General features: G+C 53.0%; 8 protein-coding genes across 8 annotated transcripts; 5 read left to right on the forward strand and 3 right to left on the reverse strand.

Moving 5' to 3' along the window:
* Positions 1-172: 172 nt before the first annotated feature.
* On the forward strand, positions 173-753 carry TIM13 (protein translocase subunit). Its single transcript, XM_062950509.1, has 2 exons — positions 173-423; positions 481-753. Exons 1-2 carry the CDS (start codon positions 340-342, stop codon positions 649-651), a joined length of 255 nt encoding a protein of 84 aa, XP_062796533.1. The 5' UTR covers positions 173-339; the 3' UTR covers positions 652-753.
* A 70-nt stretch (positions 754-823) lies between these two features.
* QC764_708940 (uncharacterized protein) lies at positions 824-2,164 on the reverse strand (the record flags this gene model as incomplete). The annotated part of the gene is made up of 1 exon (XM_062950510.1): positions 824-2,164. One exon carries the CDS (start codon positions 2,162-2,164, stop codon positions 824-826), a length of 1,341 nt encoding a protein of 446 aa, XP_062796534.1.
* A 1,046-nt stretch (positions 2,165-3,210) lies between these two features.
* On the forward strand, positions 3,211-4,212 carry QC764_708950 (uncharacterized protein; the record flags this gene model as incomplete). The annotated part of the gene is made up of 1 exon (XM_062950511.1): positions 3,211-4,212. The coding sequence occupies one exon, from the start codon at positions 3,211-3,213 to the stop codon at positions 4,210-4,212; it is 1,002 nt and encodes a 333-aa protein (XP_062796535.1).
* Positions 4,213-4,481: 269 nt separating this feature from the next.
* QC764_708960 (uncharacterized protein) lies at positions 4,482-7,330 on the forward strand. The gene is made up of 2 exons (XM_062950512.1): positions 4,482-5,542; positions 5,705-7,330. Exons 1-2 carry the CDS (start codon positions 4,942-4,944, stop codon positions 7,057-7,059), a joined length of 1,956 nt encoding a protein of 651 aa, XP_062796536.1. The 5' UTR covers positions 4,482-4,941; the 3' UTR covers positions 7,060-7,330.
* A 3-nt stretch (positions 7,331-7,333) lies between these two features.
* On the reverse strand, positions 7,334-8,530 carry QC764_708970 (uncharacterized protein). The gene is made up of 2 exons (XM_062950513.1): positions 8,143-8,530; positions 7,334-8,093 (listed from the first exon to the last, which is right to left on the reverse strand). The coding sequence occupies exons 1-2, from the start codon at positions 8,213-8,215 to the stop codon at positions 7,375-7,377; spliced, it is 792 nt and encodes a 263-aa protein (XP_062796537.1). The 5' UTR covers positions 8,216-8,530; the 3' UTR covers positions 7,334-7,374.
* Positions 8,531-9,956: 1,426 nt separating this feature from the next.
* Positions 9,957-12,935, reverse strand: ARP8 (Actin-like protein arp8; the record flags this gene model as incomplete). Its single annotated transcript, XM_062950514.1, has 3 exons — positions 12,300-12,935; positions 12,159-12,237; positions 9,957-12,096 (listed from the first exon to the last, which is right to left on the reverse strand). Exons 1-3 carry the CDS (start codon positions 12,337-12,339, stop codon positions 9,957-9,959), a joined length of 2,259 nt encoding a protein of 752 aa, XP_062796538.1. The 5' UTR covers positions 12,340-12,935.
* Positions 12,936-13,065: 130 nt separating this feature from the next.
* On the forward strand, positions 13,066-13,803 carry QC764_708990 (uncharacterized protein; the record flags this gene model as incomplete). Its single annotated transcript, XM_062950515.1, has 1 exon — positions 13,066-13,803. The coding sequence occupies one exon, from the start codon at positions 13,066-13,068 to the stop codon at positions 13,801-13,803; it is 738 nt and encodes a 245-aa protein (XP_062796539.1).
* A 3,719-nt stretch (positions 13,804-17,522) lies between these two features.
* On the forward strand, positions 17,523-23,108 carry QC764_709000 (uncharacterized protein). The gene is made up of 4 exons (XM_062950516.1): positions 17,523-19,853; positions 19,973-20,051; positions 20,119-20,477; positions 20,535-23,108. The coding sequence occupies exons 2-4, from the start codon at positions 20,035-20,037 to the stop codon at positions 22,349-22,351; spliced, it is 2,193 nt and encodes a 730-aa protein (XP_062796540.1). The 5' UTR covers positions 17,523-19,853; positions 19,973-20,034; the 3' UTR covers positions 22,352-23,108.
* The last annotated feature ends 380 nt before the right edge of the window (positions 23,109-23,488 follow it).

The following is a 23,488-nucleotide window of genomic DNA, read 5'->3' on the forward strand; positions in this document are numbered from 1 at the left end:
CAAAAACAATGTCTTGATGAAGTAGTCGACGAGTGATGGTCAACAAGGTGTTTGATTGCTGAAAGGAAGCCCAGGATGGCTTGCCCAGAGGAAAGCACAGACCATATCAAATCGCTGCACCCACCAAAGATTCCAGGCAGGGTCAGCCACAACAGAGCTCCAGCATACGCCACACCTCACCTGCATGCTTGGACTTTTTCGAGGCCTTGGAAGTCGCATGCATCTCCAGTCCTAACCTCGATCGACGCCCCCCAAATCCGGCCCATTTATTTGTTACCAACTGAATTCGAACGCCTCAAAACACAGAAACCTCAATCCGCAAGAAAAAACCCTCTCACAATGGATTCCGAGGGTGTCAAGAAAGCCATCGTGCAGGCCACTCTCCAAGAGACCAACACAGCCAACGCCCGTGCTCTTATCGAGGTACCTCGCGCCTCTCTCACAATTGATCCCAGTCCCTAACATGTTTTGTTTTTCCAGGGTATCACCGGCAGCTGTTTTGAGAAGTGCGTTCCCAAGCCCGGCACCTCCCTCTCCTCGAGCGAAAAGACCTGCATGTCCTACTGCGTCGAGAAGTACATTGCGTCCTGGAACGAGGTCAACGGCACCTACATCCGGAGGTTACGGCAAGGGGCTGAGGGCAACCACTAATTCATTGGTTTGGGACATGTAATGATACTAGGTTGTACGATATTGGCGTAGAGCAACGGGCAGGGATGGGCAGAGTTGTATATGAATACAGATACCCAAATGGCTGAGGTGCAACAGATGAATCTTATTATTGCGGTCCGTCGTCCTCCACCCCAAAAGCCATGCAAGTATTTCATGGCTCTTTTTTCTTGGCTTCCTCCGCAGCTCTCTTTCTCGCAAGATACCTTTCCTTCGCGCTCGACACATCCGCCTCCGTCTTCCTGCTCTTTGTCGCAAGCTCAATCTTGGCCGTCTCCTCCGCCTCTTCCTGCCTCGACCGCTTGAGCGTCTCCTCAAGCTGCGCTTCCAGCATCCTCGTCTGCCTCTCCCGCATAGCTTGTTTCCCACCAGGTGCATAAACACCCCTACTTCCCTGGCTTGGGCCATTGCTCTTCGCCTTCTCCTGTTGCCTCGCCTTCTCCTGCTGTACCTCCGCCTTCTTCTTCGGCGCCACATTCAATCCCCCCTTCAGCAACTGCCTCTTATCCACCACCTCCCCATCATCATTAATCAACACATTCCCACCCTGCGCATTAATCTCCCTAGCCCTCTCAGTCGCGCTCTTTTCCTCCTCCTCTTTTGGCCCAGCTTCAGCTTTGCCATCTGGCTTCTTCGCCGCATTTTGCGCCGCCAAAACAATAGCCGCATGCTCCTGCTCCTTCTGCTCCAGCATCTTTTTATAAAAATCCGTCATCCCCTTCCCCTTATTCTTTTTGGCCTCTTCCTCCTCCCTCCTCTTCTCCTCCTCTTCCAACCGCCTATTCTCCTCCTGCTGCCGCTTATACGCCTCGGTGACGAATTTTTCTTTATCAGCAAACTCCTCCCCCTCTGCCTCCCGTTCTCGTTTTAGGCGCTTTTCCTCCGCTATTTGCCTATCCCTTTCTCTTTGCGAGGCAGCTTGTTGGAGAGCAGAGAAATACTTTGGTTTCTTCTCCGCGGCTGCTTCGTCTTCTGACTTGGGCTTTTTGGCAGCTTTGAAGGAGTCGTAGACGGCATCATAGTCGTAGATGGAAGGGTCGGCCGACTCAGCTTCTTTGGCGTATTTTCGGGAGGCTAGGGCGCTGGAGAGGTCGGTGAATTCCCCTGTTGGTTGGAGGGTTTTGGATGATGGGGGTTTGCTTGGGGGGGCGGAAGGGGGTTTGGAGGATTTTTTGTGTCTTTTTCGTGAGTCGGAGTCGTTGTCGTTATTTATTGATGAGGGGGTGTCGAAGCCGTCGATTTCGGTGATTGATACTGAGGTTTGGGGAGTTTCGTTGTCGTCGTCGTCGTCGTCGCCTAGGCCGCCGAAGGGGGCTGGCTTTTTGCGCGCGGGGAGGGTGGGTTTTTTGGAGGGGGGGCAAGATTTTTTGAGGCCGAAGGAGATAACTGGTTTGCTCATTGTGTCCTGTGGTGCCGTGAAAAGGGACTGGAAGTGGAAGTTAGGTGGTGTTGTCGCATTGTCGCAAACTAAGGACGCGCGAGAGATGTCAACCATCAATTAAAGTGGAGCTTCACCAGCCACAACTGCTTATCGGCTGACGATAAGCTATCCCGGCAGGCAATGAGGGGCCTGACATCATCTTTCATAAGCTAAACTCAGAATTATTCGTTGTCTTCCTATATTCTTCGCCTGTGTAGGAATGATAACATGGTGAAGCCAAGTTTTGGGTGCCCATATCATTGAAATCGAGCCGAGAGCATATTGATACATAGGTAATCAGACGTAAGACTTACCATATATTCAGCTAAAGATATCCGAGATTCATTTTCGTCCACACTTTGTTCTCGGTGGTTGGCTCCTTCGTGGCGACCTCATCTCTCTCCATCAAAGTCACCAGAGTAGAATTGGCGAACCAAAATGCGGTAAATCAAAGCGAATCCAAATCATAGACTGCCAGGTTCAAACATTCAACAAGGCGTTATTTAAACAGTGGAGGTTATAATTTACGGATGGTGTGTAGACAGAAAAGCACGCCGTGTCATGACTCTTCATCAGAACTACTGGTAAGTTGACCTCGTACTCCCAACAACTCTGTCGTTGACCTTTATTGAATAGATTGAACTCGTTCCACGTGCTCGATATGATTTTCCCGTCAATCAGAAAACACCCGATTGGAATCTTGACAGCCCGCCTTGGCCCTATACGGCCTTGAGGTAACGGGAGCGGGAAGTAACAACAGCCTAATATATTTGGTGCTGCATTACAAGCGAAGACTGTGACTGCCGATGTACTCCACAAAGCATGCACAGGGCACATATCCAATACCATGTCACTATTCTAAGTGCTTGTTATTAATGGAATGGTTGACTTGATGAGCAAACCTTGGAACGGGGTACATGGCTGGCTGACAAAAGGTCGGTACTTGATTTTTGCGAGGACGAGGCCTCGATCGACACTGTCAAAGTCGAGCTCATTGTGTATTTAAATGGCAGAGGTTTCTGTGTCCTAGTCATATAGTCTCTTGCCTGGTCTGATCCATACTCAGGAGCATCGAGTGAACCCAACGAGAGAGGAACGCCAGCGACCATACTTTACTCACCATGCACTGGACCAATGTTCTCACAGCGGCCATCGTGCCCTTGACAGGCGTACGGGCAGCCATGCTCCGATTCTCCTGCTCCCAGCTCGTCGTCGACCGTCTCGACCCTCTCGTCAACCCCGGCCAAGTCCCGTCTCCCCATCTTCATCAAATCGTCGGTGGAAACTCATTCAACGTCACTATGGACCCCAATGTCAACGACATCTCCGAATCCTCAACCTGCACCTCCTGCCAGTTCACCGAAGACTTCTCCAACTACTGGACCGCCGTGCTCTTCTTCAAAGCCCGAAACGGCACCTATAAGCGTGTCAACACCATCGGCAACGGCCTGGGCTACTCGGCATCCAACGGAGGCCAAACAGTCTACTACATCTCCAATGGCCCGGTCACAGCCTTCAAGCCCGGCTTCCGCATGGTAGTGGGCAACCCCGCCTTCCGCACCCAAGCCCAAGCCCGCACCAACCCAGCCCTGCAGTTCACCTGCCTCGCATCCCCCATGACGCGCTCAGGATATCGATATGACTTCCCCACCGACACCTGCGCAGGAGGAATCATGGTCACCGTCCGCTTCCCTACCTGCTGGGACGGCAAAAACACCGACTCCCCCGACCACCAAAGCCACGTTGCCTACCCCGTCAACCGGAACTGCCCCTCTACCCACCCCATCAAGATCCCCGAGGTGTTTTATGAGACATACTGGGACACCCGGCCGTTCAACAACAAGGCGCTCTGGCCAGCGGATGGGTCGCAGCCGTTTGTATGGTCGTTTGGTGACAAGACTGGGTATGGCAACCACGGGGATTACATCTTTGGGTGGAAGGGGGATGCGCTGCAGCGGGCGATGGATGCGAACTGCAATAGTGATTTGATTCAGGACAGGCTGAACTGTCCGACACTGAAGAGCCAGAGTATTGTCAATGCGAACAAGTGCTCGATTCAGAGGAAGGTGAAGGAGGATTTGGATGGGTGGTTGGAGGAGTTGCCCGGGGGTGGGATGGAGTAGATAGTAGATAGTAGATCAAGAAAGAATGAAGTTGAGGCTGAAAGTCCAAGTCCAAGTCCACGTGGGATGTGTTGAGCTGAGCACCTTGAAGGTCACCACCCCCCTAACCCCCTAAACTGCATGTGGCCACACTTTTGACGACCATGTCATGCAGTCAGCTTCCCCGATGGCCACAAGACGGCAGGAATGAGCAGAGATGACGCAGTCAGCAGTGGGCCGAAGGCAATACTTTGTACTTTGTCTTTTTCACCTGTGATTTGTATCTCGGGATAAGCCATCCTGCAGGTTGCAGCATGATCCTTTCTCTCTATCTGAAAAAGCCCAGTTCACAGCTGAAAGCTGCAAGTGGAGCGGGGTCTTAGTGAAACGTAATGACCACATTGGCACACCCCACGGGGGAGCTTGCCAATGGCGGGGTTGTGCTTGGGAGCTGCCTCACTGTTGCTCCAAGGAGGCAGCTCGCTATTATTTTGTGAGATATTTTAAGAGGTCAACACAGCTGTTGTTGGAGGCCTTATCGAGACCCGATTCTTGGCCTTTTGCTTTGCCTCTTGGCGGCTTCTCACTCACTTCAGCTGCTCTGCTTCTTGGGTACCTCACTGAAAAAACATTTGCAAAACTTGTCTCTTGGGAACGAACCTAACCTGCTTGCTTTTCACCCCCCTTTACTTACTTACACACTTGCTTTCTATCGGCTGTTTGCTTAAGCTCTTTACAGAGTAACACAATATGGCGGCAGCATACGAACATCTTCCCGATGGTGCACACCAAGCCGGTGGTGGTGTCTCTGGCCGCGTGCACCGAGTGAGAGATCTCAAGCCTCATGTCCTTGATCATCTCAGAAAGGTCTACAGTGCCCACGGCAAGGACAGTTGGACGCCCGAACAGACGGCTGTTTTCCTGAAGACGGTTCAACACGATACACCCTCGGAACTTGCCCTGGAACTAGCTGACGATAAGGACTGGGAGTTGGTCACTTTTCTCAAGTACATGACTTCAGAAGTGACCAGTGCCGTTGCACCCCCTGAGGAAGTCGACCTTTCTTGGCCCCTATCTGCCTACTTCATCAGCTCCAGCCACAACACCTACTTGACCGGAAACCAGCTGTCGAGTGACTCCAGCGCCGATGCCTACAGGAATGTTTTGAAGAGAGGTTGCAGATGCATCGAGGTGGATGTCTGGGATGGAGATGAGCCGGATTCCGACAGCGATACCAGTATCAGTAGCAGTGACGAGGAAGGGGTCACGTCCAAGTCCAAGAAGAGACTGAGCTCGGTTAAGGACAAGCTTCCTAGCTCCCTGACGAGCAAGTTGGAAAAGACGTCTTTGGGTAAGAAATTGGACAAACATATCAGTACTGCTTCCACCATCACCACCCCCCGATCCAGCACCATCACCAAAACTGCCACCAAATCGCCCACTCCCACATCACCTCCCTCTGCGAAGGACAAAAACAAGGAAAAGAAGACCGCAAACTCATCATCAAAAATAGGTTCCAACACAGACTCAGGCGCGCCCCTGAACAGGTCAACCTCGACCTCTTCCGGCCCAGCAGGCCCAACCATCCACCGCGCCCCCTCCCTCAAGGAACCTCGTGTTTACCACGGCTACACCCTCACCAAAGAAGTCTCCTTCCGCGAAGTCTGCCTCGCAATCCGCGAAACAGCCTTCGAAACAACCGACTCCCCCCTCATCGTCTCCCTCGAGGTCCACTGCAGCCCCGAACAGCAACTCACCATGGTAGCCATCATGACCGAAACCTGGGGCGACCTCCTCCTCCCCGAACCAAAAGAAGACGCCACATGCCTCCCCGCCCCCGGCGACTTGAAGGGTAGAATCCTCGTCAAGGTCAAATACACCCCTCCCCCATCCGCCTCCTCCACCTCCCCCCCCGGAAGCGACACCCCCCCCGAAAACATCGACCCCTCCACCACCAAACCAAAAAAACCCTCCAAGATCATCCACGCCCTCTCAAAACTGGGCATCTACACCCGCGGCGTCTCCTTCAAATCCCTGACCCAACCGGAAGCCTCAATGCCGACCCACATCTTCTCCCTCTCCGAGTCCGGCGTCTCCGAAGTCCACGCCAAATCAGCCCAGGACCTGTTTGAGCACAACCGCCGCTACCTCATGCGGGCTTACCCATCAGGGCTAAGGATCCGATCGTCAAACCTCGACCCAGCAGTCTTTTGGCGCAAAGGGATCCAAGTCGTCGCACTAAACTGGCAAAACTGGGACGAAGGCATGATGCTAAACGAGGGGATGTTTGCAGGCACAAATGGCTATGTTCTTAAGCCAGAAGGCTACCGCCCCCACAAACCTCTCCCCCCAACCACTCCCTCCGCCGGTACCGCCCCCCAAGCAAACGCGGTGACGCACTACACAATGGACCTCGCCATCGCCGTCCTCGCGGCGCAGGACATACCCCTCCCCCTGGGCGACACCAAACCCTCGGGCTTCCGCCCTTACCTCAAGGTCGAGATCCACGTCGAGGAGCCCGGCGAGCGGCACGGCACAACCGCCGCCGCTTCTTCCTCGATCCCCGACGACGGCAAAGAAAAGGAGGGCGAGTACAAGGCAAAGACCAAATCCCTCAAGGGCACCGTCGACCCTGACTGGAAAGGGCAAGAACTGGTCTTCAAGGGCATCCCCGGCGTGGTGCCAGAGCTGAGCTTTGTCAGGTTCCTGGTGAGGGATGACGAGATTGGAAAGGACAGCTTGGCCGCGTGGGCGTGCGTGAGGTTGGATAGGTTGAGGGAGGGGTATAGGTTTGTGCATCTGATGGATGGGAGGGGGGTCGAGACGGAGGGCGTGGTTTTGGTCAAGGTGGAGAGGAGGCTGTACTAGGTAGGTAGGGTAGCAGGGTGGTGATGATGTGAATGTGCCTTTCTTTTGGAAATAGTCATGCTATGTAACTTGGCTATCAAGATGTCGTTTTTTCGCTGGGGTTCTTGATGGTGGTCTTGTGGTGTAACGGGAGGCTCAGCTCCAGTGGTGTGAACTCCACCATTCCACGTCATCGTAGCAAGCAGAAAAACGAAATCATGTTCAAGTCATAACAAGTGCAAGCTAATCCTGCACTTCTTGCCAGAAGCATACAAGTACCTTTTCGCTAGTGTCTTCTTTTCCCAATCGCTCGTTAATATGATATCAAACCTCCCATCATGCACACTTGATTCCAGCCATGAACCCAGCCTCTCTGAGATGCCATTGAAGGTCAAAAGCCTGCTGGACCCTTAGGACTTGTTCTCTCGGTACAGGCAGGCAATAGACATCCCCCGTCTTGTATAGAGGCCGCAAACCCTCAAACCCATCGTCCTCAAAACCATCCTCATGATCAGGATATATAGGCTTCGACATCACCTCGAACCCATCCTTAGACCTAGACGTGTCTTCCTCGTAATGCTCCAGATTCATCATTTCCAGAATGTCTTCGTCAGCCAGGTTAATGACGGCGTCACTGGGCATAGAGCTGCCCTCCGGTAACCAGTGAAGCCGAAGCTTGACGAAAACGATGGCGGGATTCCGTGGACAGCGGGCAGTCTCACCAAGACACTCCAGCGCGAAACGATGGGTTTTCCACAGCGTCTGCATGTCTCGGGGCAGATCAAACAGGTTCCAGTCTTCGTGCAGGTGGAAGAACTCCCAATTCATCGTACTGGTGTTGAAATTGAGTTGAGCGTATTCTCTCAAAAGGCTATACCTGCCCGCAAACTGAGCGGGGAAAGCAGCCATTTGGAGGAGGTTAAGGAGCCCGGCCTGGAATTTTGGTGGTTGGTCATTGACGAAGTAGCTTGGCGGAATGATGTGTGTTCTCAGTAGATCGCTAGGGGACTCCGGGGTCGGGGGAAGCGCAGGATCGCCATGTGTGGCTTCTAGGTCTGTCTCTCAATCAGTTATTGGCCTATTGTGAGGGGACAAAAAACATACACTTCCTCACCGCAAGAGCGTAAAATTCAAGATATTGCACCACCTGGCTGAACTCGGATTCTTTGCTCACCATGTTTGGGCAAGCTCTGATTCGATCCACATATTGGTGCAGAACACCGAGGTCTGTGTGTATCTAGCAAGCAAACCGCTCTCGGGTGAAAGACCAGTCCCGGAACTTGATGCTTTTTCGCAGCTGGTCTTGAAAGAATCTGGCGGCTCGGATTTTGTCCCGGCGGAGAGCCCGGCAAGTTACCTTGTAACCATAAGGCATGGGCCCAGAGCTTTCCTCATCCCGGTTGTCAAAAAGAGATGGCATGATTGTTGGACAGAACGATGTGGGCTGGTGATGGATGTTGGTTGATGGATGTTGGTTGATGAAAGTTGGTTGATGAAGCTGGTTGATGAAAGTTGGTTGTACGAAGAGGAGGAGGGAAACGCAAAATATAGGGAAGACAAGATGAGCAGCCCACGCCGTGTGGCGCCTCCGGCGGCGCCTGCCCAGCACCTCTCCTGGGTATCAGCTCGCCCGAGAGCAAGAAGGACATGGACGAGTTGGACCTGGACCTCCGGCTGTGCACTTGCCTTGCTTGAGAACCAAGCTCCGGTCTCGTTCCTCCGGTCAGGTGATGGTTCGTTCTTCACTGAGGCGTCATATCCTCGTGAACATCCACGCCGGGGACAGAATGACTAGCCACACAAAAGGCACCCAACCATACTTTCTCCAGGGCGGGCCCTCCATCCATAATGTAGGTAGCAGCTCCTCGCCTTCCATATCTCATCATGCGCACTTGTCTGAACATAGACAGGCATGGAAGGGACCAACCAATCTACCCACGGCAACTCTGGTCCCCTCCCGTTCCAGTCCAGCCGGTGATGACGCGAGCAACGGGAGCAACATCCACTCCGACACTGACTACCTTTGTGGGACCTTCCACCTCGGAGCCGTGCATCGCGTGACTACCTCACCCTCGCTCCCCAGCAAAAAGCAAGACCTCGCCTCCTCACGACTACCACACGCGCCAGCAACTTCCCCAGCGAAAAATTCTTCCGCTCATGCCCGACGGCCGGCTGGATTACCCGCGGGAATGTGTAGGGACTGCTTTCCGATTGTCGTCTGGCGGATGGCGTCGTCAGGGTGGGTTTACTTCCTCGTTGCGCGAGCAGAAAGCACACAGGTAAGTGGCAGAGGAACGGGACGGAGGAGCTGGCAAGCGGTGAGCGACTTCTTCTTCCCTCGAGTCAAGGTCATTATCAGCAGCGGGTCTGGTGGAACGAGAACGTCATCCCTTGGTGTTGTTTGGAAGATGTGGATGGAGAGGAGAGGAGAGAGGAGAGGAGAGGAGGAGAGGAGAGGAGAGGAGAGGAGAGGAGAGGAGAGGAGAGGAGAGGAGAGGAGAGGAGAGGAGAGAGGGAGAGGAGGAATTTGTGGTTCATTGTCAGGGGAGTTCGTAGGAATCGGTGAGCTTTTGTGCGTCTGGCATCTCGTGATCATGATGGTCTTTGTGAGGAGGTTGTGTGAGGAGGTTGTGTAAGTTTGGAGTATATTGATCGGTTAGGTCTGGTACACAATACGCCGAGATGTTGAAAGTCTTAGCTATAGCCTGGGTGTGAATATTTCTGGCTCATCACGGTAGCAAGCAACCAGCCTCACGACAAAACGCAGCAAACAGAATATCGCCATCAACTACCATTCAAATCATCATCATCATCATCAAATAGCACTTCCCTACCGCTCCTCTCATCAAACTATAATAAAAATCCCATGTTAATACCTCCCCAATTTTTAACCCTAAAAACTCCTTGTCCGATATCCCCTAATACTGCCAAAGCACCTTATGATAAACACACCTACTCCCCAGCACCTTATGCTCTCCCCCCGTAATCCAACTATCATTCGTCGCCAGCTTGGCAAACACGCTCGCCCCCTTCCAAACAACAACCTGCTCGTCCATCTCCCTCGCGCTCCTGCTCACCAAAATCTTGTCCTGCAGATCCGGCCTCCTCGCCCTCAACCTCTCCTCCAAGAACGGGGCAAAATGCGGAATCTTGGCACCCCCGCCGACAACCATGATGCTCCCTAGCAACTCTCTCACCTTTTTCTCGTCCCCCTTGGCCGCGTTTTGGATTGATGTCATGATTGCGATGTCGAGGGGGGCGACGGGGAGGACAGAGTCCCGCTCTGTGGCGAGATCTTTGGCTGTTCGCTGGAGGGGTTGGTTTGAGGTTGGGTTGTTGTCGAAGGAGGTTGTTGGTAAGAGGAAGGAGCCGTTTGGTGCGGGGGTGCCGCCGTTGCGGGCGGAGGGGGCGGGGGAGCCGTTGAGATCACGGGAGGATGCGCCGAACATGTAAGGGGCGGGGACGGGGGTTGAGACACCAGCGTCCGGGGCTGGGGAGGGGGCTTTGGATGTGCCTGGGGTCGCGCTGGCATTGTTGTTGTGGCCGAGGAAGTTGAACGGGTTGGACCTTTCCTTACTTGGGGTTGCCATACCCATCTCGCCAGGGGCGCCGGTGAAGGAAGATGCCGGGATGGTGGTTTGGGTGACGGAGGGTTGGATATGTGCCAGGATGGCGAGCTGGGCGGCAGAGGTAGGATCGTCAGGCATGTCGACATCATAAGCGTTGTAGGACCGGTCGATCAGATGTCGCCTCTTGTCCAGTTTGTGGCTGTTGTCGAATATCGATGGATCGTAGAAACCCATAGGGGCGAGAATAACCTCATCGTAGCACTTGAACATGTACTTCCGCGTCGGCTGGTTCGGAGCGCGGAGGTGGAAGTCGTAGTTTTGGACCGAGATGTTGGCTTGCGACAAAGTGCAATACTTGATCTTGAGTTCCTCGGCCAGCAGGAAATCATATCTCCTACGGAGGTTGATCTCTTGATATGGGAAATTATCATAGAGCATCATCTTAATGAAAGTCTCTGTGACATCCCAGCCGCCAAACTTGAGGTTGATGCGCGAGTCTTCGATACAGAGACCGTCTTCCACGCAAGCGATGGAGGTCTTTTGCGCACCGCAGTCCACCACACAAGCCTGAGTGTAACCGGCACCGAAGGTCGCGGCCATGCTCTCCTGAATGAACGCAACCCTGCTAAACTCGAACCATTCGATGCAAAGATGTAGAAGTTGTTCGACATACTTCTTGTCGTAAAGATCTGGGATAATGATGACACAGCTATACTGCTTCCACTCTGTGCTCTTCTTCAATCCCAGTTCCCACCGAAAGGCTCGGTCTAGTAATGTCTCAAGGTCGTTGAAAAGATGTGCCTGAGTAGGGTACTCGTTCTCGTTCAACCAGCCATTCTGAATCGGCCTCCACAGCTTGAACTTGGGATTTGAATCGTCTGGCACGCGCTGGGCTTGGTGGCCAATGAATACTGCAGATTCTGAACCACCATCCTCCAGCGTGCTGACATCGGTCCATTCGACTTGGAGTGGGTCATTGTGCTGCGAGATGATCTCTGGTTCTGTTCTTCTGTTGAAGTTGACAACAAGGTCCTTGGAATTAGGCAGCACCTTCCGCTTGTTTTGGCGCATGTCCACCTTCAGGTCGTTGCACGCCTTCTGGTACTTCTTTGACCATTCCTCGCCGTGCTGTTGATCCATGCCCCGCTCCTCAAACTTGCGTCGCGGTAGCGCCTCGTACATCTCAGACTCGGTTTGCGGGTACTTGGTCGCAAGTACCATGGGAATGGTCTTGGGGAGGGCATCGCTCGCAAAGCCGAGTCGCAAGTTTTGACTTCCCGGGTGTATCACGATAATCTTTGACGGGTCCATATAAGACGACGAAGGACCACCATCCTCGCCCTGGAGGTCGTCGACGGGAAGCGTAACGTCGCCATTGGTGTTGTTGAGTGCGCGATCGCGGTCTTTGGCGTTTTGTACCAGTCGGTCTCGGTTCGCCTCTGCTTGAAGCCTCAGCGACAAGATCTGGTCATCGCGCTTCATGTAATCCCTGCCCAGCCCGTGTCAGCAACTTGATGCGCCCGGTTGTCCAGTACACTGGCTATTCCTTACGTGTAGTAATTCTTCTGATTAATTGGTGGCACGTCGGGCCAGCTCGTTTGCTTCATGCCATTGTCGGTGCGCTCGAGTCCTGGTGAAGGTGGTGAGCAATTGGCGGTTCTGCCCGTCTTTCATGTATCGACCGGTGCTTACCCTCCCTGGCGAGGACACGCTCGCTGACTTTGCCGACCATCTTGGCTGGGGTATCTGGTGTTGCTGTTGATTTATCTTCCGCTGATATTTGCTGTTGGATCTATCGAAGCTGTTGTTGGCAGGTCGAGCGTTGGAATCAAAACTTTAAGATCACTCGTTCGGTCGGAGGCGTTGCTTGGACACGGTGGAAGCAGGGTATTAATTCCGAACGCGCTTCTCGTCTCGGGAGGTACCTGGAGACGGTTGACGGAGCAAGTAGAAGCCGATATGCGCGGGGAGATATTGTGGCGGCTGGTCGAGGCTATTCAGGTCCAAATTTTCATCCATGTGCGCTCCTGTTTGTGGGCAAGACGTTGGAGTTGCTCTTTTCTATTTTGTGCCGCCTCAAGCTGGCTGCTGCTGGAATTTGGCCGCCATTGGTTTGCGAGCTTCACAGCGCGCCGTTGGGGATGCTGATGGTTGTACCTCTACGCTAGCCGAATCTGGGGATGGCGGCTTGAGCATGCTCACCGCCTTCCTGATGGGGACATTAATGATTTTGTCGACGACTTACATTGGACGACGACCACCAGATCCTCACAGCAAGCTGAAGTGACACAGTGAATAACATTCATAAAATAACTAAATTTTTTAATCCGAAGCTGTCATCAGTTTCACCCAGATTCATCCCAAGTACAGAACGTTCCATGAGTCAACCCAGCCAACAACCAACAACGTTTGCCAGCTGCCTTCACCTGTCCGCCAGCCCTATGACGTCGCCACTTACATGCATTGCCAGACGCGGCCTCAAGAGATGAACACCTCAACCTTTTTCAACAGTTACCTGCAACCTCGAGTACAACTTCAAAGACCTTTTGATTCCAACACTTCACTCTCCAATTCACCCAATCTCATCATCATCCACTCTCACTTTCAAACAACAGCAACCATGCCCCCCATTCCCCTCCACACCAACTCCCCCATCAACCCCGCCAAAGCCTCAGGCATAACCCCCCAAACCACCCCCCCAAACAATGATCAGCCAACACCAACGAAAACAACCTCTCTCCCCTCTTCAGCTGCTCCCAATAACGGCCCACCACCACCCCAACCAGGCGCCGTTCCCCATCTTCCTCAACCAACCTCCTTCCCAGCCTCCTCCACCGGTCCTGCTCCCCCTCAACCAGCAGCCGCCCCAGCCACTACCGCAGCACCAACATACCCACCCCCTCCCCAGTCCTCAATCCCCTCTCCAGAACTGCCATACAATCAGCGAGGAACCTCGACAGCTTTTACATCTGCTACAACGACAGGAGCAGCGGTGTTGCCCGGCCCCAGCCCTTACGAGACTGGTGGTGGGCAGGGGTATCAACAGAGGACGGATTCGGGGTATCGGCCTGGGGGAGGGGAGGGAAATGAGGAGCATGGTGTGTTGGGGAGTGTGATGGGGTATGCTAAAGCTGCGGGAGAGAAGCTGAGTGAGGCGGAGAGGGAGGTTTGGAGGAGGATTAATGGGGAGAAGTGATATGGTGGAGCTGAGAGCTAGGGTGGGGTGTGCTGGGGGGGATGGGTTAGAGTAAATAAGGAAGGGGGCAACGGGTTGATGAGTTTAGAGAAGGAGGTGTTATGGGGTCCAATGAGATGATGCTGTGCTGGTTAAAGTTTTGTTCTGTAATATGTGACGCGTCTTCTTATGGTGATTGCAATGACAGCCACGGCTTGTGTAGCTCGGCTTTTTGTGGTTTGGTGTTGGAGCATGAGAATTGGTTTTAATTTTTTTAAGTTTACCTATCTATTTACCTTGCACGATTTTACAATCAGTGATCTGTATAACTTAAGTAAACCTCTCAATAAGTTCTTTTGGCAGTGTGTCGGTCTTTCGAGAAAACCTCCTGGCCCTTTCTTCTCTTTTGTTGACGTTACCACCACTAAAAGACAAGCTCACCTGTCTATTACCGACCATTTTCTACATCGTTAACTCCGGTCCGGTCAAATTCGGTGCGACACTACAGCTATGTGGGTTTTGAAGGAATACCTCTCAGCTTCTAATGTCTGTCCTCACTGGGAGGTAACACAAGAGGATCCTCCCGCCTGTCTCATATTCCCACATTTTCCGGCCTTATCCTTACCATGTTCCCGCGATTCGGTGAGCTTACTTCGGTACCTAGGTGGACAACACGTGGTCGATATGAATAGGAATGGAATGGAAACAAATTATACTTTTGATCTGGGGGGACCTAGTTTTTTTGACATGTAGGATGATCTATGCCAAGTTGGACAGGGGGAAACGTGGATCAGTTGTGGAAGGAAGTGTGTGTATGTATAGACAAGGTGTAGGGCGGGGAGGTGATGCCAGCTTGTAAGGTAGACGGTAGAGAGTGTGAGTCCATTTGGTACAAGCTTTTGCGGCGCGGTTGTTGGTGTACGACGAGGCATTGGAAGATGCTGGGTGGAATACGTATGCGTCTGGGGTTGGGACGAGGTGAGGGCGCCCGTGGATTTGGGTCTCTTACCTTACGATGATCAAGGGTTGTGTTGAATCCATTTGAATATACCTTTGCCATATTGGGCAGACAAATTGTACAAGTATGCGTAGGGGGGGAATATCTGGTCGTGAATGAATGATGGGATGATTTTGAGTTGCATTTTTGAACTGGTGATGAAAATCGCAAACAAATCCTACATGCTAGGAAAATTTGGTTGATGTCTGTGAGTTGAGGCTGTGTTGGAGAGAGGACTGTCGGTTATTCCTCTAGACAGATCCTCTCAATGAGGCGAGAATGAGGATGAGATGACACACCGGATTGTCGTCCCGGTTTTCCTTCCAAGCTCATTTGAGTTGGTAAGTTCAGGACAGATCATGATTTTGGGCGGAGGGTAGACTGTATCCGCTGTGTTGTGATAGGAAATATAACATATACCCCTCATATCCAATTCTTACGTTTGTGTTGTCTCATCCCTAGAGTCCTCGTTGGGCTGGTGCTCGTCTGAATGAGAACCGAACGGAACTGACGGCCCTGACCAACTGAACGGGACGGAAAACCGTCCACATCAGACATAGGACGACTTGACCTGGCAACTGGTCGAACCATGTGATGAAGAACGGAGCGGACCATGTCCGGCAGTAGAGAACCTTGGATCATCTCTCGCTCCATCTACACAGGCCCTCGGCACCGACGGCTTGGTCCGATATCTATGGGGTGCCTTGCTTTGCCCTACATACCCTTCCTTGAACTCGCTTACTTGCCGATCGAGGCTGTTATGGCCTTCCTATTTCAGATGAGGTGTACGCCCTGCTCGTATAGGTGTGGCAGAAGAGAAGACCCCACGCCTGTAAGGTTCGTCCACGTAATCCCACGACATCAGATACGTGTATGTTCTGAGAACAAAAAGGGCAGAGACAGCAGGCGGCCTCTTTCGTGTCTGGTCTTCTGACGGGAGGATCACATCGTCATTGGTGAAGTGATCTCCATAAGAGCCGAGTTATGGGCCGCGGACGGACGGTTGAAAGGCGAAATAATTTCCCAAACGGGATGACTTTGTTATGCAAAAGTTGTCAAGTAAGCAGCCCCCAAGGCACCCACTTATGTGCGTGTAGAGTACATACCGCGCTCACCTACCGACTGGACCCCGAGGTGGGATGGCTAATGGAGACAAGAAAAAGCGAGAGTGCGGACTCGCCGGAATAGCAACTTTGATGTAGAGGTGGGCATCCCTGTGTGGAACATGTCATCGAAGGTCTGTAGAAGAAACACTAGCGTCTGAGCGTCGGGGATTCAACCTGACAAGGTGACGGGTGCCAGGGTATGATAAAAACGTTGGCGGAATCCATCGTCCGTGGTCCGTGAGATACAAGGTCCCCGGAAAGTGACTTCTTGAATGGTGACATTGGTTATTCTGGAAATCACTGATCGAGGTGTCATGAGTAAATTGATCCATGGCGGCCCAGCAGTCCCACAGGTGAGACGGGCAGATTGGGGAAGACGCAGGTACGGGACCGCCTGTCAGGCACAAGGAAGAGGGGGGCAAAGAGAGGCACAGCTCTGGCCTGGCCTTTCTTCCCCGCACAAGGCCGATGTATTCGTCCCTTGCTAGAATGACTGCCGGTTGTGGTCCAGCTAGTGGGCCAAAGCTTGGTCGGACGACGTTAGTAATAGGGACCATCTCGTCTGTGTGTATGTGCTACAGACAGCCCTATAAGCCAAAATGATTATTACTATGAATATCACGCCAGGCCACCCTTGACCATTCGAGCCTTAAGACAGGATCCTAAGAGACGAAGACGCCACCGCGGACGTGGAGGGCAGAGCCCAGGCAATCAGAGATCAGCTCCCAAGAGACGGGCAAGATGGACAGCATGAACAACGAGCGGCCGAGCGGCGTGGCAAAGTCGGTTAGTTTCGAACAAAAGATGGGAAGACTGGGTCTGCAGGCTGGATTGGGGGAAACAAAATGGTTGCCTCGGGGTATGAAGGAGCACTGCAGCAAGAGAATAACCGCTACCGCTGATGAGAATACTCCATGGAGGACGAGAAAGAAGGAAAATGCCATGAGTTCCAAACAAGGCCAAGTAGATCTTGTTCGGGAACGGGCAACTGAAGTGACGACAGAGAAACACACCAGGAGAAGTTTTATGGTTCGAGATCCACTCGATCAGCCATCCTTCGTATCACCTTTCTTACTCCATACACTGTCAAACACTGGGCGGGCAGAGGGGGGAGACGTGTCTGGAGGTGGCTGTGGAGGTATCTGTCATCTGCAGTCCACAGACCTTTCTATAATTAATATCGACCATGCGATGCAAAGACGGGAGGCTGCCGAACCGAAATAGTTTGATGAGGGCGACAAAGCCGAACTGGCGCGAGTTGCGGGGTTGGCGTGGTTGGAGGGTGGAATTACGGAGCGCGGGACTCGGCAACGGGTCCCCAGTCACGCAACATTCGGAGGATAACGATCTGGGCGGATCTCATCAGAAAGAAAGAAGAAAGAAAGAAGTCGTTGATGACCGTTGAACGAATTCGAACAACAAGGCGGAGACTTCAATCGACTCAGGACTCATAGCGTGACATGGGTCGATGTCTGCGACAGATCTGAGACAGCTAGAGGCCCCTGCTTAGACAAGGATCCCCGATGTCGATTACCCTCAGCAGCGAATCAGGACGCGGGTTGGACCCACTGCAACGCCAACCTCAAACCTGTTGCCCCGTGCTCGAGGGCGTCCAGTCGCGTCTCTTCCAACGACATGTCTTGACCATCACTCAACACTGCGATATCCCAACCTACCACTGAGGCTAAACGGATGTTTCTCGACGGATCCAAAACATCGAGAGCACTTGCAGATTCGCTACCAGCTTCATCAAAACTGCCCAAACCCTCGCATTCGCCTCTGCCCGTTGTCGAATCGCTGATTTCCAGGTTGTTTGCCAACAGCTGGAAATACCCTCACCCATGGCCTGGGCCTGCCAATGAAGAAACTTTTCTCCAGATTCCATCTCTGTGCACGGTCGAACTGGCCGTGCTTGCGACTGACTGCCGTCCCCCGACCCATCACGCCGGCCACTCACGCCCGCAGGTCTGGTTATCAGATGTCGGGGATGGAACATGTAGTTGACTGATGTCTGCCAGCGGCATCTAGAAGACTGGGAGCCTTCGACTTGTTGACCAACAGGATCACACGCCTTGTTATTACACCACAACCATTATCTGGCACGACAGACACAGTTCTTTGGGGTACCAACAGTCAGCCGGTATGTCGTCCGGTGTGGTGCGCCGCCTCGAGGCCACCTCACGGACACGCGGCCGGGTCTCGATCTACGCACCAGGCAAAGACAGGAGAGAACCCCCCCAGAAAAAGTCAGAAACTTGAGATCCGGATCGCCGATGCCAAAACGGCGCCCGTTGCTCGATGTGGTCTTGCCAAACATGCTCTGCCATGATCTCCACTGGGGATCCTGGGCCAGGTTGCGAATCGGTTTCCTCTCACGCTCACAGCGGCTACTGCAACTCTCATTGCGAGTAGCCCACACCGGATTTTCGGTGCAGAATCGCAACTTGCTGTGCCAGGTTGCCTGTCAAACAATCATCGTGAGATGGTCAGCCCTCGGTCCGTGAGCTGCTCCCGCACTGTTTGGCCTCGACAGCGGGTGCGCGATGGGGTCTGACCAAGATGTCACCCAAGACCACACCCTGCCATTCGTTGTTTTCTCTTGATTCTATTTTCCTTTTTGATTTCGACCCCCAACAACTCCATTCTCTCGACCGACGGGATATCTCGACGTTGCCACCTCAACGCTCGCTCTCGGGGCATGGTGCTGAGACAAGCCACCTCCTCGGCATCTTCCCCATGGCCCTGTCCAGCCTCAGCCTCCACAGGGCCGAGTCCCAGGCTGGAATAGCCTTGCGTGCCCTGTCACCCCCTTTGTCTTGTCCAAGTGGATATCACCCCTCCATCATCTGTCTCCTCTAGGAACAGACTACGCTCATTCTGTTAACCAACGTCCGGCTGCTCGTCTCGATATTCCCTTCCCGGCCTTCTTCTGCCGGCCGTTGTCTCCTGGCTTCATATCCTCGCTGCCCAGGCCCCAGTTCGCATCTGGTGGCTTCGGTGTTTTGTCCAGGTTCCCCTTCTTTCCCAATGGAGCAAGGAATGTTCTGAACCCAATCCCTGGTTCAACCCATCCTTCCCTCATCCTCACCCACGCCTCCTTATGTTCCGTCATCGATGAACAGATGTAACCCTGCCCGACCCCCCCTGTCCATCGCTGCCCACCCTGCCCCTCATGATCCTTGCTCGTCGTCCTCTGGGGCAGGCCAAGCAGATTCTCGCACACCACCTGTCCTCGACATCCACAGACACAGGTCAGGTTTGTATCAGGAAAATCCGGCTTAGCTCCTACCGACGTTCCGAGCTTGACCGTGCTGAGCTATAGGCCCCTCCCCCTCCACCGTCCCCTCGGGCAGGCCTTCTTGGTTCACGAGTACTTTTTTTTTTCTCTCATATACCCCCAGGGTCCTTCGACGCCCCCGCCATCCGGCCTTCTTTTTCCCTCTTTCCGCGTCGTCCCACCCCCCAAAAGTGTTCACACTGGTTCCTTCTCTTCCCTCTTCTCAGTCGCTCCTTTAACGATATTTTCCGCACCCCCTTATATCGGCCTCTGGTCTATAATACCAAGAGCTGGCTCTCTTTCCCGCCTCCGGACGGACGCCAGTGTGAACCGACGGTTTGACGAGTTGCCTCTCCACCCAACTCACCACGCTCCTTAACCAGCACCCGACACCGCGATCAGTCACTCCTTGTCTCGTATTACTTTTCATCATCTTGACACACACCCAGCCCCAACGCGAGGCTTTACATTCTTTACCTGCTATCTCCGAGATCCAACTCGAAAGCAACCGTCCAGTCTATTCACTCCTTCGTTACCGATACAACCCCAATCTGAATATCACTCTTGATTCGATACACCAACACCGACGCCAACGGCCGCGACAACTGCTACTTATCCTACATTCTCCATTTGGTTGACCCGACTCTATCTCATGCTCTGGACCGGGCCCTTAAGCGTGTTATAGTTCCTAGTAAGTTGCAAAGGACGGCTTGTGAATATCCCATGATACACAAGCGGGGCCCCCTCGACTGCCAGGGTTCCTTCCGCTCGAGCATTCATGCTGACCTTTGGATGGTTGGCTACTCTCAGCTTCCGGTAAATCTTAGATTAACCACACACTTTTCTATCTTCTAAATCAGAACCGTTTTGCTATGGATTCATCCCAATTGTACGCCATCCCCGTTGCTTGACTCTACCCTAAACCAGGGACACTGGAACTTACATGTATGCTATAGAGGGCAGCAAATCCAAGTACCAGCGTTCAACTTCGAAAATCCCGAGAACCAGTTTGGCAGAGAGATCACATCGCCCCATCCTACACCTGTCGTCACCATGAACGGTGGCACCGTGCTTCCAAAGACCGACGCGATGACGGCACCGCAGGGAATGTGGACGACACCGACATCCCAGGGAATGAGACCCAGGCCTGCGACTATTCATGAAGGCTTCTCGTACTGCGTGGCGGAGCCGTACGAGGGTCTGCCAGCTTGGGACTCGTCATCTTTGCAAATGCAGCAGACACCTAGCGATGGCATGTCGTCGAGACCTATCTCCATGCACCAGGACTTCTATCCGGCGACTACATTGGAGAGCAGTGAGTGTTTTAGCAGAGGAGGCTATGGCGGCTTCGAGGGGCTAACCATCCCCTCAGATTCGTGGCCGCAAAAGCCTTGCGATGACCATTTCGAGATTCATGGGTTGGAGCCCGAGATGAACATTGGGCAGGCTTACACCACTGACGAGGCGAATCCCATTATTGACCTCAGGTATCCTGGTCAACAGGTGGAAGGCGACTCGAACAACTTTGAGCATGGGTTGAACCCTCGCAGAATGTCTGGGTCGTCTTTTACCGTGTCCACGTCGGGCGGCATGTCAGAAATGCCTCCCTACGAGGATTTCTCCACGACCCTCTCCGAAGCGCCTTCCTTCTCGTCTGAGTACCCGCCGCCGTCCAACCGAAACTCGATGATTTCATCTACGCAACTGTCTCCTGTCGCTTCCCCACGCATGACACCTCAGAGCCGGTCAGAGTTGGTAAGAACCCAAAGCAGAGGGCGCGCATCGCCTTCTCCACGACCTGGAGTTCGCGCGGCCCCTTACTCGGTGGAAAGCGCCAGGAACAAGAGGTGGTCGACTGGTTCATACGGGACGGCGAATCGGAGACCTTCCCCCTTTGTGTATCACCCTCATGACGTTTTCAACCAGCACAATCGGATGTCGTCTCGCCACTCGTCACCTACTATCGGACACGGCCCCCTCCCCTTGAACTACGGCAACCTCCAGGCAGCGCAGCAGCACCCCTATCTGATGAGCAATGCGCCGGCATTCCAGAGAAACAGCATGCTTTTGCCCACGCAACTTCCGTCTCATGTCTTCCATCATGACACGCATCACCACCATCCTCATCAGTTTGAGAACGCGCCCCCCCTGCTCTCACATGGACTATTCCGCATGCTTCAAAGCAATGCCGACCCCCACTCTCTCCACAGCCACTACGCTGACCTTTCTGACCCCCCTGATCTGTATGCGTCTCTTCAGGAGGAGCAGATTCCTCCACCGCCCGAAGATATGAACCCATCCGACCCAGACTTGATCCCCCACGAGCAAGAGCTGAGGTTTGAGGGTGACTTGTACACTCCAAGATGGGTTCGCGGACATGGTAACAAGCGGGAAGGATGGTGCGGCATTTGTAAGCCTGGAAGATGGCTTGTCCTGAAGAACTCTGCTTTCTGGTACGACAAGAGCTTTACTCATGGCATCAGTGCCGCAACGGGTAGCCCATTCCAGGAGCCTCAAGACACGAGGCGCATGGATGGTAACCCTGATGTCTGGGAAGGACTGTGCGGCAGCTGCAACGAATGGATTGCATTGGTGAGCAGCAAGAAAAAGGGAACGACCTGGTTTAGACATGCCTACAAGTGCCACACGCACCCAAAGATCAAGGACGCACCCAAGCGCAGAAGGGAGAGCAGCAATACCCGTGCTCTGGCGGCCACCAACATGGCAAAGCCGGCAACCAATCCGTTGACGCCCCAAATGACACCACAGGTGTCGACGACAAACACTCCTGCTCCCGCTCCCCTTCAGTCGCAGTCTCAGCACCAGACTCAACAGGCTCTGGAACAGGCTCTGGACCAGAGACAGACACCAACCCCAATTCAAAGCCAACACCCGTCACATGGTCCGCCTCCCCCGCCACCTACCCAGCACCAGCAGCAGCCTCAGGGGCAGCAGCCGCATACTATGCCGTCGCAGCAGCACCAACAATACAATCAGCATCAGCAGAGCCATCCTCCACCGCAGCCAGTCATCCAGCTGCAGCCTCCGCCGGTCCGTCACTTCCATCGACACCTCCCACCTCACCTCCAGCTCCACCCGACGTCAGCTCCTCCGCAGCCTCCCAGAACAGCCATCATGAGCCCCATCCCTCCCATGGCTCCCATGGACGGCTTTGCGAACATGATCTAGACGTCACTGGCCGCTAGGTTTCCTTACTCACTATCGCTATGAATGCCGTTATGACCCTCGATACCAAAATTTGATCAGATCATTATTTCATTTCTTTGTCAGATGATGATGAAATCATTTCTTTTTTTGGGTACAATTTCACTACTTGGAGCAAGGTTATAGACAGGCATGGAGCATGGCATGATTTTTCTCTCTCTCTCTCTCACACACTCTCTCTCAGGACGTATGGTTGAAGTGGATGCCGTTTTTTCTCTCTCTTTTTTCCCTTTATAAAGGGTTTAATTTCTTCTTGGATCAACTACTGTCTACCAGCCAACCACAAGAAAATATCCTTCCTGTCTTTTTCTCTCACATCCCCTCTCCACTCTTGGACGACCGCAACTTCAATTCTTTGCACATTATTCGTTTTTTCTCCTTTTTTTTTCTTTTTGGCTTTTTTGATTTCCTGTCTCTCCTTGTTTCGTATGGCTGGTTCATCCGTTTCTTGTTCTTTTTGGCTTTTTGAGCGTTTTGATATTTTAATCAGGATAGTTTTTTGTCTTCTTTCTTTTGCAGAAGGTAGTATATGATGGTGGGCATGGAGAAAGTGTCCTTTTGAAACGTAGTTTAGATACCCCTTTTTTGGATGGATGGTGGAAAAGAGGAGGATTATCACATTGGGATTTTGGTGTTGGAGGGGTGATCGATGAAAGGGGGGGAAGAGGAGGAATCGGGGAGGGGAAGTGGTTGTTGCATAGCAATTGATCTTTTTTTTTTTCTTGCCTTGACTTTTCATATGTGTGTTGTTCTGTTTTGCTTGGCGATATCCTACGTTGCTTTTCCAGGATTGGTGAGTCCTTGATGTGGGATATTGTGGTGGCGGCGGTGGTGGTGGTGGTATTCCCGTGCCAGCATAACCGCTGAACCGAGGATTATTACTGTCTAGATGTTGATTGACATTTCACATGTGCTTTTCCAGTGGGTGGGCATAATGAGATCAAGATCGGAGAATATGGGTAACGACAGCGGCATAAAGCGGTTCATCACCACACGCAGGTCATCACGATTATTATGTGGTTGAGCGGGTGTGAATTCATGCGATCCATCCCATCCCATCCCATCCCATCCCATCCTCTCTCTCTTTTGCTTCCCTTGTCA

This window comes from Podospora pseudoanserina (assembly GCF_035222485.1).
Source record: "Podospora pseudoanserina strain CBS 124.78 chromosome 7 map unlocalized CBS124.78p_7, whole genome shotgun sequence".
In the NCBI taxonomy this organism is placed as follows: Eukaryota; Fungi; Ascomycota; class Sordariomycetes; order Sordariales; family Podosporaceae; genus Podospora; species Podospora pseudoanserina.